This window comes from Coccinella septempunctata, chromosome 5 (genome assembly GCF_907165205.1).
Source record: "Coccinella septempunctata chromosome 5, icCocSept1.1, whole genome shotgun sequence".
Classification (NCBI taxonomy): domain Eukaryota; kingdom Metazoa; phylum Arthropoda; class Insecta; order Coleoptera; family Coccinellidae; genus Coccinella; species Coccinella septempunctata.
In genome coordinates this window covers 27,555,344-27,573,380 of record NC_058193.1, presented here as the reverse complement: position 1 = coordinate 27,573,380, position 18,037 = coordinate 27,555,344, and the positions used below count along the sequence as shown (strand labels likewise).

At 36.7% G+C, this 18,037-nt stretch overlaps 1 protein-coding gene across 1 annotated transcript in view; it reads right to left on the bottom strand.

The window, feature by feature from the left end:
• LOC123314574 (ecdysone-inducible protein E75) overlaps nt 1-17,548 on the bottom strand; it is a 149,180-nt gene extending 131,632 nt beyond the window's left edge. Inside the window, exon 1 of the mRNA XM_044899927.1 lies at nt 16,928-17,548. Coding sequence (XP_044755862.1) covers nt 16,928-17,117 — 190 coding nt within the window. The 5' untranslated portion in view covers nt 17,118-17,548. The remainder of the gene's footprint in view (nt 1-16,927) is intronic.
• Between the last annotated feature and the right edge of the window lie 489 nt (nt 17,549-18,037).

The following is an 18,037-nucleotide window of genomic DNA, read 5'->3' as shown; positions in this document are numbered from 1 at the left end:
GTTCAAGTCTCCTACCTGAGCAAGTCTCCCAGACTCCCCCCAAGGCGACTAAATACCATAACTTCATCAACTTTATGGTGGTATTCTGCTTTCATCTGTAAGCCAATCTGTAACTTTTTACGAGCTTACAGGAAGAATGCGATTCTGGACTTTCTTTCGGTGATCTGTAGCTTACAGAAACCGTAAATATTTACGAGGACTCGAGAGGTGGTCGGAAGCCTATCGAATGATATATTGTGAGGTTATGTCGAATGGTTTGTTTATTTTCTGGTGAACAACTTTTTGAAATAGATTCATAATGAATGATAATAATAATATCGCTTTGTTTATTGGGTTGTTATTAGAAGAAAACCATAACAGGTGAGTATTATTCGACAATAATATATATGATCTGAAAATCATTGTTGTTTTTAATAGGAACTTTATGAGAATTGAAAGGAGAAGGTTGCGTGATCAAATGAATCCTTTCGAAATGCCGGATGCTCAGTTTATAAAAATGTTTAGACTGAAGAAGCAGTGCACCATAAACTTAATAAATGCTTTACAGCAATTTTTACCCACAAAAAATGCAAATGCTATTGCATTACCCAAAAAAGTACTTCAGCCTTTTCAAGTAATTGTTTGAATGGAATTGATCTGAGGTTTATACATTTTAGGTGTTGATTACTCTCAACTTTTTGGCCACAGGGTCTTTCCAGAATTCTGTAGGTTCCAATACCTGGTTATCAGCAAGTCAACCTTCAGTAAGTAGAGCGGTAAATGAAATTTGTTCTACAATTGCTGAGTATTTATTACCCTCTTGGGTTCAGTTTCCTACTACCGAGGAGTCAATTAGACTGGTCAAACAGGGGTAAGAAAACAGTTTCACACTCTATAGTAATTCACAAATATTTTATATTGGCAAACTAGCATTATAATAATGTTATCTGTCTCTTTGTAGATTCTTCTTAAAATATGGGTTCATAGGTGTTTTAGGAGCAGTAGATGGAACTCATGTGGAAATTCTTGCACCTCCTGAAAATGACATTAATCACCCCCCATACGTTTATATTAACCGGAAAGGAAAACATTCCATCAATGTTATGCTGGTAACTTTTCTAACATTTTTTAATTATGCTACACCATTCCTGTAATTACTGTATTCATAACAGATTTTTCAGATTTCAGATGTTGATTGCAGAATATTAGCCGTTAATGCCCGTTTTCCTGGCTCTGTCCATGATTCTGCTGTTTGGCAAATGAGCTCAATAAGGAACCACTTACAGCTACAGCATGAAGCAGGTCATACAAATATGCTTTTAATTGGTAGGTCCAATATCATATTATATATTGTAGAGCAATAGGTGATACCTATTTTTGAATTTTTTTAAGGTGATAGTGGCTACCCTCTTGAGCCATGGCTCTTTACTCCGATTGCTATTCCAAGAAACAGTCAGGAGGAAATTTTCAATAGAAAGTTGAGTTCCCTACGGAACACTATTGAGAGAACAAACGGAATTTTAAAAGGAAGATTTAGATGCATTTCCAGATTAAGAACTGTAATGTATCATCCAACTCAGGCTGCAAAAATTATATACTCATGTTGCGTTTTACACAACATTTGTAAAGCAGCCAATATGATAGATGAGGATATTGAAATGAGAGATGAGAATGATGGTATGCATCAAAAACTGAGGGGAGGATATTAATTTTAATAGTCCTTTAGTTTCAGATCTTGTTGGTGGTGGCAATGTTGATGTTAGCATACACCAGAGGGGGATCGAAGCCAGAAACCATTACATAAGGAATATGTAAAATATAAATACAACCAATTTGAATAAATCATTTGTACTTTATTTATCACTTAACCTCAGTCATAAGTTATAACAAAAATAATAATCTCTTCTAAATATTCATCTAATAGATATCACAAAATTTATAAATAAAGGTAAAAAAAGGTTTAAATTAATTTTTACATTTTAAAATCGGGATGTAAATACTGAAATGATTTTATCTTGAATTCCAGTTTTTTTCTCTGCAGATCACAATATTCTTTAGAAAAGTTCTGTATAGCTTCGACTAGATCTTTTTGGTTTTTCGTGTTTTCATCAGTCACGGTTACTAATTTTTCAGCTAATAACGATAGTGGTTTCTCTTTGGTTTTTTTAATCACAGTATTTTTTTTCCTCTCTTCCACCTTCTCTTTTTCCTGCTCATCTAATGTTACTGTTTCCTCATTTAATACTTCAATTAAAATTGGCTGCACTTGATCATTATTTACATTTATACCCTCGTACCTCGTAACATCAGCACCTTCAACTGTTACCCGACCCCAAACATCTAAAGCTCTCTCCTCTATTTCAGACAATATGGTTTTCATCATTGGACCACCACCAGTTTTTGTCCGGTGGGATTCTATTTTTCTTTTTTTTGCTTTCAGTGAATATTTCCAATCAGTGAATCTCTGAAATATAATCCAAATTGTTATTCTCTCCACTTCATTTAAGAAAAAATTACCTTTTTCCATTCATCTACAGTCAAAATTGGACCATCACCTGCAGAATTCAGCTCTAGAGCCAGCTGATCCCATTTATTCTGCAAATAAGTTGGTCCCAAGGTGGGATTAATTGTATTGCTTCGCATAACATAATCGTTCTCCATCGCTTGTAGATAAATTTCCATCTGCTCACGACTAGTGTTTTTGGTGCGTTTTCTTTTAGTGCCTATTGAAATATCAACGCTGAAATGTTGAAATAGAAATAAGTATCACATAATGATTAATCACGAATAAACTTACCATGGACTAGACATTTTTTCTTACCTATTTTTGATTAACAAAGAGACGAAACAACTGGTACTCAACAATAACATTCAAATATTCGAATTGAAATCATAGACTTAAAACATATGGGTTCTATGATCAAAACTTACGATTGCAGGTTATATTTATCGATAAGTAGTTCAAAAGTAACACTGTAACTGAGATAGTTACAGGAACAATTCCAGAATAGCAATATTTACGAATCTGTAAGTCGGCCACTTACAGATCGATCGTACGCTACAGAATCGTAGCTTACAGATGAAAAGCAGAATACCACCATTAGAAGGTAAATTGCAAAGGGACAGAAGGAGACTGTAAATTGTTGCACGTGCATTTTTGTGCTGAAAACCAGAACGTTACCAAACAAATTACGCAACCAGTAAAGCTTGGACGCCCTCATTCGTCCTGGAATCCAGGAATGCACTCTGTACGTCTGATAGTGCGTTTTTTTGCGTCTACAAGGCGCCACCTGATAGTGGAGACTCATGACTGAATGTTTGTATAGTTTTCGCCATCAGCGATTACCATATCATCCGAAATCAGCCAAGATAAATCCATTTATTCAATTTCTTATCGGCCCCTTCGAACGATAATGAGATACGATCTATTGGTCATCAAGCATGTAACTATAGTGAATGAAATACATATATGAGTTATGAAATCAAATATATTCGAAGGCATAAAACACCATCTTCTCTGTTTCATACTGAATGACCCAACACTACGTGATACTCTCTCTGGTGTGAATACCCACCCACGACTCAACCGATTCTGATGATTCTTTTAATTTGAATCAATTCAAATATATACGCCCTAGTTTGTCAGGAACATACATATTCATCTTGATTTGTAGGAAACCACAGCAGAAAAGCTATTCGAAACAGCGAACATCCGAATCTCGGAGAAAATGAAAAAGACAGATGGAGAACAGGGGCGTAGCTACCGCGGTATCAGCGGTATCAGTAATACGGGGCCCCCAGGTTTTTGGGGCCCCCGAATGTCTGTAAACAAAAAATTCCTAAAAATGTTATCCATACAATAGCATTTTTGAGAATAACTGCTAAGTTATTCATTTCAAAATCCGGTTCATTACACCGAATCGATAATAAGGATAGATACGTATACTTAAAATCTGAAATTCAGAAAATTCGTGCCATCAAAGAACTTTTAGAATTAGTCCTGACAAAATTCAATAGCTTTGCATCCAGTTTTCCTGACGATATTACTGCATGCCTTTTATTTTAGACCGTTCCGGTTACAACTGCAATCGCTGAAAGGAGTTTTTCAAAATTAAAACTCATAAAAAATTATCTGAGGACTTCTATGGGACAGGAACGGCTGTCAGACATGTCGTTATTGTCAATAGAGGGGGAACAACTTAAAAAACTGAAATCGTCATTAGCTATGGCTGATTTGATAAATAGATTTGCTTAAATAAATGCTAGAAAAGCGTATCTTTAATTTTTGGTATTTTTTGTTTATTATTTGTTTGTTTATCATTTTATGTTGTTTGTATATTATTTGTTTGTATATTATTTTATATTGTTTGTATGTTATTTGTTTGTGTATTATTCCGCTCCCAGCACTAAGTATAAGTTAGAACTTTTAATTATAAGTACATATAATCATTTCGATACTAATCGAACATTTTTGCTTCTTTTATTTTTACTTCACCCTTCCTTAGGGCCCCTCAACAGATTTTGATACAAGGCCCCTCTAAGGCAAGCTACGCCACTGATGGAGAAAGAAAAAAGAAGACCCAGAAATCAATAAAAACGAAGTGAAAAAGAAAAATTCTTCGACGTCATAGTATTTGCAAGAAGAAATATACCAATTATACAGAGTGAGTGTTCGACTCATACAAATATTTCAACAGTAAATTCTTGAGGTTAACAGAAATACTTTTTTTACCTACCATTTTTTCCGAATCTTTTCGGTTCAAAAGATACAGACTGTTAAAAACCATAAAAATATGTAATTTTTATTTTCATCTCACAAACGGTTTCATGTGATGAAATTGATTTAGAAATACATATAGTTTTTCATTTATTTTATGAATCTTTTTTGAACACAAGATATCACCCACATCTTCCAGTTTTCTCATTATGACCATTACGTACCATAAAATAACTAAAATTCTAAGAACCCAACTCTTGAAACTGAGTTGTATGCTATCTAATGAATATTTGAACGTTTTGAAAAATAAAAGTATTTCTCATACTTTTTCGTATAATGCGCTGTTTTCGAGTAATTTGATGTTCAATAATTAAAGAGTGAAATAGGTCATACTCCTTCTGACGAAAATGGTGTATTTTTTATGAAATATCTTTGAAACGTCACATTTTGAAATAACCATTTGAAACGTTTCCCAAAACAAATTATTTTAAGTACTTAAAAATTAAAAATAAAAACGCGTATTTGAAATTTAAAGCGTTTCGTTTCTATTGCACACGTCGGCAACATAGACTGAAATATGCGTTTATAATAAAGGACAACAAATACATTATCTTGATGAGATAGAGAAAGATGGCTGTCTATAAAATTTTATGGGATTTTTATGGCCGGTTGCAGTTGAAGCTCGCCAGTAAGTACGCGCCTTATGATGGCTGTAAATCAACAGCTGTTATTTTATAAACAAGCCATTGTTCTTTATATTTTCTAATAGGCGCTGTTGCCAAATCGTAAACTAGAAACGAAGCGATTTAAATTTTAAAACCACATATTTGAAGAATGATTTTGAATAGTTTCCGCGGTGAATTTGAAAAGTTCATGAATGAAACTCATAATTATTCAGTTTAAACTTGCATATGCTGTGATAACCCAAATTGAGGAGAATTCCCCTTTGAAAAATTTGGTCCTTTGGCTGAATACAACTCTGTTTGAAATATCCACAGATGTGTAGGGTCACAGATCTAGCTAGTTATTCTGAGGGTACTTTTCATCTTTTGTTTTTCAAGGGGTGGCACAGCACATTATGAAAACTTAAAACGGCTATATCTTTTTATCAGCGCCGAATCGGAAAAAATGGTAAAGGAAAAAAGTGTTTCTTTCGACCTCAAGAATCTACAGCTAAAATATTAGTTCGAGTCAAAGACTCACCCTGTATGTATATAAGAATAAATACAAGCAATCTCGCGCAGCAGCCAGCGGGTCCACAGGGAAGAAATGAAAGTCTCGGGGTGACTCAGATAACTTCCCGATGAAATATAACGCACACGTTGCGGAGGGTGATATCATCCCCTCGATGGCGCACTGCTCGCCCCGGTCCCGGCCGGCAGTAGGGAGAAAACATTTCGGCGAAGGATTATCTTTAATTGGGCGTCCGAATTATTCCCGAATGGCGAAACTGTTGGCCGCGTCCGTATTGGGCATGATGAAATTTGATGCTCCTTCATAAATGGCTTAATTGCCATCGCTGGGTCGGCTATGGGAGACAATTGCCGAGATCCGCGCGGAAGAGGGTATATCGTCGTTAATTCCAACACACTTCCCCCAAAAATAACGATCCGTCAGGTCTCAAATATTGTGAGGCTATTGTTTTGATCTTTGTTCACGGTGGTTGAACCCTTATTTATCCTTTTGCGAATGTCTTCTCTAATCTGCCATGATTTACAAGCAAAGTAGGGTGAATCCGTTTGTGGATTTACTTCGCATTTCTCCAAAAATAATAACCCCCTTCAATTGCTTTAATTCGATCTTCTTTTGGGCTCAAACCCATCATCTGGATTTCGGGGTATTGTTGACATAACATTTCGACTTGGAATTGTTTATCACGAGAGGGTTTAGGGTTCATTATTGGTTCAAATTTTTGCCCAACCACCTCCACTTTCAATTTCCATACGAAGTCTCTTTAAAAGGGTTTTTTTGCACCGGAATTTAGAGCTAGTCGAAATGACACTATTAGAAAAATCATTGATTGAATAAAAAAACCCTAAAACGAATTTCTTTCAAAGTTACTACAGTGTTCTTCTGTAACTTTTTAGGGTTTTCACTCCCAGTCTCTAAAATAAAATCAATAAAAAAATCGTAATAATTGATTTGCTCCTGTGTAAATTCTTGCACTAATTTGTCAGGAGCAAATTGTTGCTTGACAATGAACGAAAAATGGAAATGGTAAAATGATTCTTAAAAAATATTCTGAATTGTAGTTTCTCAATTGATATTAAATTGCCAATTTTGTTTTAAAGACTGGGAGTGAAAACCCTAAAGAGTTTCAGAAGATGCAGAGTCCTCCCAGATAGAATTTCAATCGTCACAGTCATCTTCACGATCCAAGTTGTCCAAGCAATTTTATCAGACTTTAAAATTGGGCAAAACTACGATAACAATAATAGAACTTCGTCGACACAATCACTCCCAGTACAGTCTCAATTCTTCTGCACTGTTTTTACCTTAAATCGCACGGTACTGATATTTTCATCGTTTTGAATTCTCCTGTATATCCGGGCCTTGTATATCTTCACTCTTCAGGAAATATCTACCCCTAAATTAGAGGTGATCATTTGTAATATAGCATCTTGAATTTGCTCCATTGCACGATATAAAGAATTAAAAACTCAATGAGTTCAAATATGAATTAATGGGGAAATCTCTTTCCCTATGATGGTTAGTACCACGCATCATATAGTATTCCCTGATATGCAGTCGGCACCCTCTAATTATGTATAAATCTTCCATTTGCACACATGTTGTTTATCCCACCCGTTTAGCTCTTACATCATCCCAATATTTCGGCCAGGTAAACATCATCCGTCATATTTCGTAACAGTAGCGCAACTGTAAGACAGCTGCTAGTCACCCTCACCCCTAGCTAAAGACTATTTAGAGCAAGGTGCGACCATCCAAGGTGCTCCCTGACTAGGTGACACGTGCTAGTAGGGGTAGCACACTTCTCTACGTAAAGAAATCTACGTTAGAGGGGACTCGGAACTTTAAAATAGTACCACCATTTCTGCATACCACCCTGGAGACTGTTTCAACGATATGTGTGGGTTTGATCGTTCATATGGGGCAATACGAGGATTTTAAGGAGTTTTTCCTTGCAATAGGTCAAAACTAAGCTTTTCATGACTCTGTAATAACCGTACTGATCACAGTTTTATTCTTATCAGTTGCCTGGGGTTTCGCGGCAAAGAGCCATATCAAAAGAATTCAGGCCACTGAAAACAAGCTGCTACGATGTGCAATAGATGCACCTTGGTTTGTCAGGAATAGACAGATTTATAGGGACCTAAAATGGGAAACCATAACAATATTCATGAACAGAAAAGCAGAGAAATTATTCGAAACAGCGAAAAACCATCCGAATTAAGAACTCAGGAGACTAGTGGACTACGACCCTGAGGAAGACAAAAGGCGAATGCGAATTCACCGAAGGAGACCAAGAGATCAATTAGAAAGAGATTAAAATAAAAACAGAAACTTATTAAATATCCAATAAAGTGATATCCAATAGAGGATAAACACATACATCCCAGCACGATAGTGTGCGAGAAGAAAACCGACTAAGAGATGAACGTTTTATAGGCAAATGCCCGAAACTAATATTCAAGAAGCAGTTAAGGATTTTTAGTGGGTCTCGAGCTCAGGAGAGTGAGAATCCCCACACTTGTTCCCCCTCAGGAGAGGGTGGTTCGTCTGACTTGCAGATTTTTCCCCTGCTACACAAAAAAAAACATTTTATTCTTGCTATGATGAACAAAAAACATTCGTTCGTCGATATATTCGCTGCGGACAATCTTCAACTATTTAGATACTTCTTCGGAGATGACCCCTATTATGCCGCGACTTCAGAAACCAGTCAAAATAACTCGCGAAACAGCGGAATCTCACCCTTCACAGTCGAACTTCAGACATCTAGAACGGCTCGATACGACCGCACTTTTATACCTAAAGCATCGAGACTTTGCAACTCTCTGCCACATGATGGTACCAAATTAATGAATTCCTTTTTTCACACTACATTAATCCATGGAACTCCTCGTTTTTGGGCATCATCTAACTGAAGCTAAGTTTTGAATCGTTGTTACCTGACTTTTACAAGAGTTTTACAGTGTTTCTAGTGTTGCTGGACAATCACTCGTCTGAATTTGAAAGCGAACTCACAGAATTCTTCTGATAAAAACAGTGCTTAAAAATCCATGTATAAATTTGAAACTCAAGGAATATTCCCATGACAAGGCAATATTGCAATGAGAGAATAAACTAAATGATCGAAAATTGAAGGTGGATCAAGGAATCGTCAAGAGTTTTGCGTGAATCCAAACAAGAACATCTTTCCGAGATTGTCGACCAATTTTCATGCGCTAACAACAAGCAGCATTCAGCTCAACTCCTGACTCTCTTCTCTTCTCTCTTGTCGCGTGTGAAGGCGTTGCTGGAAAGGGAAATGACCTGCTATTAAGGCTGTTGCCTCACTTGCATGCAGTTCGAACCATTGGGGCAGGGCCTGTCATTTTGCAGATGCATCGAGCTCAACACCATTAGACTGATGAGATTTTTCGAGACATCTACTTGACTTGATTACACAGCCTTCCCCCAATCTCGAAATCGCATCATTATAAATTCCGAATTATCTTTCAAGCGGTTCCTGAGGAAATGCCTTTAAACTGCGGAAAGTTATAAATTTCGTCCGCGTTCAATTCAGGAGGAAATGACGAATCTTATCTAGAATTCGGGACCTTGCCTCGGGGCGGTCCAGAAGAGCGATTTTCATTGAAACCGTACGCGGGGGTCCCTGGGGGAAGGTGAACGCTATTCAGAATTGTTTACACAAAATTACGAACGACTGTTTAGTTGCGGAAACTGCTGTAACGATGATATTCGCGAACGCGATACGAAGGTTGAGCATATTGATCGAGCTATTAATATTATAGTATCATAGTTTGGCGAATTTATGGGCTAGAAACCAGTTCAATGGCAATCGTCAAGGTTCCGGAAGCTCGACGAGAATTCTCGGACAAGTTTTGGAGGGATCGACCAAATTTTTGGCCGATTTATCGACACTAAAAGTTTTGTTCGAATTCAGCTAATTTTTTTGAAGATTTATTTCCTACAATACTTTACATTCTTTGATTTCAATATAATAAATAAATTTCTTCCCCTAATGTATTAAGCAAAATCATTTTTTCTGAAGGCATAACTATTGGCAAGGCAGTTGAATTGTCTTGTAAGTAGTGACAACGAAAAAAATTGAAAAGAAAAAAATTCGAAGGGGAAAGAACTCCTTTATAATATCAGAAATCAATTATTCTCATTGGAGTGACCTTAAAAGATTCAGGGAGAACTAAGACCTAAGAACCGAGAACCCTCTGCCAATTGAATTGGTTTTTTCCTAGTTGGGCCTTAGATCTTAGTTACGCTAACCATTATTACCTACCATTAAGAAGTGCTCTCATAACTCCACTCCTTATTATAAACTCTTAACTAGAGACTAATTCCAAATATTAGGTCTTAGTTCTCAATTTTTAATTTCTGCTATAATGTGTGCGCTGAATGTAACAAGCCAAGAGAAATGAATTTCGCCATAATTCCACATTCTTTGTATATTTAATAATTTCGTTCAGGATAAGTGAGTTTTCCAGAAAAAAAAATATAACTCATCATAAGATCAGGTGCATAATACGATCAGACCTGAACGAAAATCATACAAGGTGTCCACGCCACGGGGCAGCAGTCGATTACTCTAATGCTATGAACTTTACAAAAAAGAGTTTGAAGCAAAACTTTCCTCTTTTTGAGTAGAGCATCTCATTATTCAGAACTATACAAAGTGTTTCGTTTCTTCTGCACAGCTATCAACTTCGATATTTTAAATGGAACACCCTATAAATTTTTACGTTTTTGAATACCTTGTTGAATTTGAATATAAATTTGATAATACAACTATGTCTGAATTCTCAACGGTTTTCGAGAAATTTGAGTTTTTATAAATATTTTGACAGGTACTTACATAAAGGACTATAGCTCCGTCCCTATTCTATGTAATTGATTCAAATTTGGACTGTGTTTAGTCAATAATTGATACACTAAAAATTTTCTTTGTAAATAACCATTGTAAATACAGGGTCCCCAAAAACGTAGATCCATTATCAAAACAAAAATTCATCAAAATCTTCATTTTTTTAAATGGCAACCCATTATTTTTTCTGTTCATTATTTAAACACTTTTGTTAGCTTTTAGTTGTTTTAAATAAACAAACAGTAAAAAAATATGGGTTGCCATTCAAAAAAAACAGATTTTGCTGAATTTCTGTTTTGATAATGGATCTACGTTTTCGTGGACCCTGTATATAATATGGTTATTTACAAAGAAAATTTTAAATATATCATTTATTGAATAGGCACAGTCCAAATTTGAATCAATTACATAGAATAGGGACGGAGCTATGGTCCTTTATGTAAGTACCTCAAACTGTCAAAATATTTATAAAATCTCAAATTTCTCGAAAACTGTTGAGAATTCAGACGTAGTTGTGTTATCAAACTTATATTCAAATTGAACATGGAATTCAAAAATGTAAAAATATATAGGGTGTCCCATTTAAAATAACAAAGTTGATAGCTGTGCAGAAGAAACGAAACACTTTGTATATTTCTGAATAATTTTAGGAGATGCTCCACTCAAAAAGAGAAAAGTTTTATTTCAAACTTTTTTTGTAAAGTTAATAGAATTAGAGTAATCGACCGCTGCTCCTTGGCGCGGACACCCTGTATAAGCTTGCTCAAAAAGTCTCATTATCTCAATTCAGAACTAAAAGAGCGAATATTTTCAAAACTGAGTGGCCCTCGAAACCGAACCATGCGAAAATAAACTAAAAAACTACAGAATGTACATGAACTATGTAAATTTTAGGGGTAAACAGAATTTAGTTCCTATTATGAGAAAAAATAAAGCAGAACGAAGACCAGAAGAGATAATGCTGTCCAATATCTTCCATTCACATAAATATGTCCTCACGCATCATTTAAAATTTAAACATATTCATAAAGTTTGGGAATCGTAAAATCATTTCGATCATCTAGTATCTTTGGGTCTTGTTTTCCAATGAATTGCATCCGAATTTCTTCATTCGTTGCACGTAAATCATCCAGAGGTTCCCAGAATTTGTCCGTACAAAAACTCGTGTTTTTTTTTGCAATCCTATACCTCCGTGTGGACGTATTTCGTTTACGAATCGTCCAATAACCGGTCGCTGAACCGAAAAATATTTCTTGTACGTGTGTGATTCGCATCCAAATACATACGGAGAAGTCGCTTATTTTGGCCTGTTCCCCAGCTAAGAACTGGAGAGAACAGGAAACGCTATCGGTTTTCGGCGATTATTATTCCCGGAGTGGAACACTTCTTTCGAAGATATAATGGATGTTCACCTCTTTGTATTCCGAATGAAAGGCGATAATAGTGGTACCTTCGATGAATAATGGTGTGACGTGAATAAATTGTTTTTTCAATCGAAGGGATGAAGGTTAAGGACACCTCCTCTGTATACTACGTCGAAGGTCACGGAGAACTTCTCTCGTCAACCTTTTTTCTCTTTTTTGTTTTACTATAAGGGCGTAGGTTGGCTTTAAATATTTTGTTTCAGAAATATTTGCTCTTTTGGATTCGTTTCTCAGTCCCAGCAAGACAACCATAGTTTCAAAATACATTAAAATTAACGCACATTCTGAAAATCTCAATTTTAATGAAAGTTAACTCTACATTGACTTTATAACTTATTTTTTATGTTCTCTCGGGAAGGTTCTGAACGAAACAAGACACATTAAATGGAAGAAAAATTCAAGATTTCACCGAATCTTATGTGAAAGAAGAGAAATTAACAATTTTCAAAATACTGAAATGCTGATAAGTGATTTAATACTTTGTATTTTCACCCCTTGCGTTAATTACAGCTCGGCAACGACGGTTCATACTCAAAATAAGTGTTCTTAAAATGCTCTGATCTAATCCTTCCCAGATTTCTCCGAGTTGGATTCCTAAGTCATTAAGAGTAGCTGGATGATTTTCTGAACTTCTCAGCCTTCTATTGAGGTTGTCCCAAACCTGCTCAATCGGATTGAGATCTGGACTTCTTGCTGGCCATTCCATTCGAGAGACTTCAACCTCTTCAAGGTACTCCCGAACGATGCGCGCACGATGGGGTCTGGCATTATCGTCCATAAAAATGAAATTTTCACCAATGTATGGGGCAAATGGCACTACATGCTCTTCAAGAATGTTCCTTATATACTTATCAGCATTCATAGCTCCATTATCAACGACCACTAGGTCTGTGCGAGCAGTCAAAGATATTCCACCCCATACCATAATCGATCCTCCCCCGAAACCAGTAGTATTCAGGAAATTGCACTGTGCATATCTTTCATGTGGACGTCTGTATACAAGGGAACGTCGATCACAATGGTAGATGCAGAATCTAGACTCATCTGTGAAGAGAACTCTTTCCCAATCGGCCTCTTCTTAATGGATATGCTCTCTCGCAAAATCCAAACGCGCCCTTCGATGGGCTAGGGTAAAAGCTGGGCCTCTTGCCGCGACACGAGGCCTTAAATCATATTCTCTGAGGCGATTTCTTATTGTCTGAGTGCTAATTTGCACCTCATGAGTTTGCTCAAGCTGAATTTGAAGGAGGCGAGCGGTTGCAAACCGTTGTCCCAACGAAGAAACTTTCAAGTAACGTTCTTGAATGGCAGTTGGTACCCGTGGTCTACCCTGTCCTGGTCTTCGGACATTCATACCTGTCTCCCAGATTCGCTGCAACATTCTGGAAACACTTGTATGGGAAACTCCAAACCTTTCTGCAATTCTTGTGTATGCCACCCTTCTTCTCGCAAAACTACCGCTTGGGCACATTCCTCTTGGGTCAAATTGCGTGTTTCGCGTTGCATAGCGATCGAGTGTAGAAAATCAAATGAAAGAAAAACTATTGATCACTAGAATTGATACAGAACAACTGATTTTAGAATGGAGCCAATACATTCAAAATCTGATAATATCATCTTTTTTTATTCCTGCTGGGAAAAAACATCTGTATTGAAGAAAACCGTTGAAAGTGGATAACATATGCATGCATAATTCTGATAAAAATAATTATCATTGAGAACACCTTCAGTTGTAGAATAAATTTGAGATTTCCATAATGTGCGTAAATTTTTTTACGTGTATTATACCTACAGTGTGAGTAACAGTAACCGACACCATTTAATTTTTATATTTTGTAGAATAATGCTCGACAAGTCAGTTTTATTTTAATAGACTATAATTTTCATGTATAATTGGGGAGTTTTCACGAATCTTCTACGAGGGATGATATATGTATGTAGTTATTGATGGGGATGTTGAAAATAGTACTGCTCTTCATCAAAATTATTATTGATGAAAGATGGAAGCACACAATATAAATCACATGTTGACGTTTTTTTGTGATATTTGTTTCAGGTAATTAATTAATTAGTAGCCTACAGAAAATACATGTTTTCGGATACAGGAAGAACATCGAACACTCCTGAGGAGTATGTCCGAGAATATGTCATTGACCTCAAAATATCTGTCTAACTTTACGTTTTTATCAATGAGTTCCTTCAAGTACCGTATTCGAAAGAAATCCTTCAGCACCTAGTTCTTTTCTGAATCTATATTCAAGGTGTATAAGAAGCCTATCGTAGACAAAACTGGGAGTTCTTCCTCGTTGGGTACCAAACATCTATTTAAAGTATCTCCAATTAGTCTCGTACCAAATTTGACTCCGTTACAAGCGGGCCCCACATTGACCAGCTTTCGTCGTGGCCTTGCCTGGATAAAAATAATTGTCAGGGTCAGGAATATAAACTCCGTCAGCGGCCTCATGTTATCAATTTAAAGATAAGATGCGGAATCAAACAGTCAGGCTCGTTTCGCCGAGCAAGGTTTCGATCCCAAGTAAATACGTGAATGCTTGAGAGTAAATATAATGAAGCTGGCTGAGCATCTTCGAAGTGTCAAAAACATTCTGGGTGAGATAGGGGTCTGAAATCTAAAATTCCATCTTCACACAATCAAAATAACATACAAGGAATAAATTAATAGTTGTGAAAAATTCAAGAGGTGATTTTTTGTCAAGAAAATAGTGTGGAATTTTCATATAATGCTTTTAAGCAGCATCAGCTTAGATAAAGCACCATTAACATGGCAACTGAAAACAATTTTCATTTTTTTTTATTAGAAACAAGAAAACTGACTGTGATGAAATTAAGCTAACTTTCTTTTGGAGCGAAAGAGAAAAAATTATTTGGAGGTGCGAGGGATAGAAAAAGCAACCCCTAAAATTTGTTTTGCGAGAAACTTTTTTTCTTATTCAAATTATACCGTTGAAAAATCAATTTTTCATAGCTTCATTCATTTTGGACACATTGCGTCTTTAATCATTTCTCGATAAAAGAAAGGGTTTTCGAGAAAAAAATAATTCGTGAACAGATAAGTACCGTGAGTCGTATGGGCATAAATTATCTAGGAAGGGGCTGCTCTTATATGAAAGCCCCACATTTTATGACAAGGAATCACCCCCTTAATTTTTCCACAACCATTCATTTACAGCCTGTATATAAAACAAAAACAAGGATACCATTGTTTTCTGTGAAACTCATAATGATGAATCGAATATTTTTCATTTCGAAAGATTCACCCCATTGTCTGTTGACTATATTGTATATTATAGTCTAGATTCTTAGGAGCTCAAATTGTAAATAAATGTTATCATGCATCTCAGGATAAGCCGCCTGTTCCGATATTCCTGAACAGTACTGTCAGTATTTCAGAGACGATGCCTATTGGCCCAGTCGTTCGAGTTCTATTGTTATTCGATTGCTGGCCAGTAAAACCAGCAATATCGGAACAGGCCCATAGCCCTTCTGTGATGAAATTGCTGTTTCGATTTTTCTATAATACTCAATGTAAAAACGAAGGTTATGTGAAAAAAACAAACATGAATAATACTTCATGCGAGACTTCATGATAGAAGTGATACAAATTAGAAAATAAAACATTCAGATTTTGTTGTATTAAAACATCGAACACCAGTTTCTCTTTGAATTGCAGGTCGACAGACGTCTAGAGAAACAACATTCACAAATAATTCTCAATTTTTCGCTATTTTTATGCTACCGATTCTGAATCTTTTATTCTTTATTTCATAACGATTACATATGTGATGTATTTATCATCAGATCATAATCTGAAACGGTATTCGCATCTCCAGTTTTGGGGTTTTTTATCTCTAGCTGTTCTTCGCAGTATCATGAAAAGTGGTTAAACCTAGCATAAATATTTCGATGAAACATAGAACTATATTATAATATTTCGGAGGCTTGGAACACTGTGGTTTGAATGAATGTTAACTTTGAGATTACTATCAAAACAACTGCAGACATGAAACAATACAACGGGATCCATATCCATACCTGAACTTGAAGTTCATTACATATTTATTACTTATGGAGTCGATTTCAATGGTGCAAGTTCAGTTATAGTTTATCGGTAATCAACCGTTGATAAAAGGGCAAGGTATAAAAATTGAACGTGCTTTAGTTGTTTGACCTCCAAACAATATTGGAATCTGCAATATATTATGCAGTATCGAGACGATCAACTTTCCGGTAGTGGAATGGAATGAATCGCAAATAAATTTGTTGAATTCTCTTCCGAATTATGATAAATCGATCTTTGTCATAAGGAATCAAATATTCCATCCCTGATATCCACCAATCCCGAATGGGTCAACGATTAGCAATAATATTCCATAAAGAACGAGTTGGTATCCATATCTACCAGCACTCTCCATGATAATGACCTTGTTATCGAAGTTTCGAGTCTGGTAAAATAATCTGTGGGTCCTATAAAAAACCGAATTGGGTTATATTCTGTTCGGTATAGACAAGCCAACCGGTTGCACTAGAAAAATTCGTCATTTCGGGTAGGTCGTATAGAATGTCAATGGCGCAGATAAGGAAGTCAAAACGGGTTTGAAACGCCTCCAAGGTGATCGCCAAAATTTTGAACTTTGTTGAAAATCAACGAGAGTAGGAAACAGACTTTTCTTTTAAAATTGGTTTTGATGAATGAACGTTTGATTGAGTGGTAAGGAAACTTACCTAGGTCAGGAATAGAGGAAGAGGGTTCCTCCAGTTTGTTGTCAATAGATATTTTCATTTTTGGGGGAGGTGGGGGCGGTGGAGGCCTCATCGCAGAAGATCCTGGGGAAGAAGTAGACGAAACAATAGCACCCGGCGAAATCCTGAACTCTTTAATGTCAGTTTTGTACACAATAGCAGCAGTTTGCATTTTATAACAGGATAAACACAAAAATCTATTTGACAGCCGTCAGTTCACAGAAAGTGAAAATGAGACGAGGTCCAGACATAAACATAACTCAAAACTGGAGCACCGACACAAAGTCACAGAGGTAAATACAACAGTCCGATGCGACGAAGATATCAAGTCACCAACGTATGCTAGTGCCAGTGTGGCATATCACGTGTGCGTGTGGTTGAAGATCGCGGGGATGAATGAAAGTGAAACTGAAAATGCAGTTTGAAGTAAAATTGGTGGGAGCGCGTGCGCTGCACCCCTCGCCGTCCCACAGTCTGTCTGGAACATGCACTTCTGATATTAGCCTCCCTCTCGAAGGGGTGAACTGTCACCGAACTCAAGTTTGAACCCCGCGGGTTAGACGATAGAGCGAACACGCAGGGATAGAACAGGACAACGCGGTTCGATGTGGAATGAGCTCGCGTTCGTGCCAGTGCGCCTCGATCAAGCGCGTTCAGTTGGCCTTGTCCTTGAACGAGGCGACTGAACTCGGCCGACCGAGCTTATCGATCTCAGGTCGTACTGTCTCTCTCTCTATTTCTGTCTTTTGCAAAGCGTTTTGTTGTTGATCTGCTGTTGGCGATTGCTCTTGAATTGTCACTATTTATCATTGATCACGCCTTGACATATGTCAGGTTCAGATCGGGTCGAGTGGCGATGCTCCAAATAGAATTTGGTCCAGCGAGAGATTCATAGAAAACGAAAGTACCGGAGCGGAGGCACTTTCACTGACACACTTGAAGTGGCTTAGATCATGGTTTTATGCATGACTGAGCGATCCTACTCTCATTTTAACGCTCGATTCTTTTTTTATTGCATCCATGACCACTCTCTCGAATGTGTTCGATGCTAATTATCCTAAGATTCGATTGCCTCGTCGTCTTGATGGTATA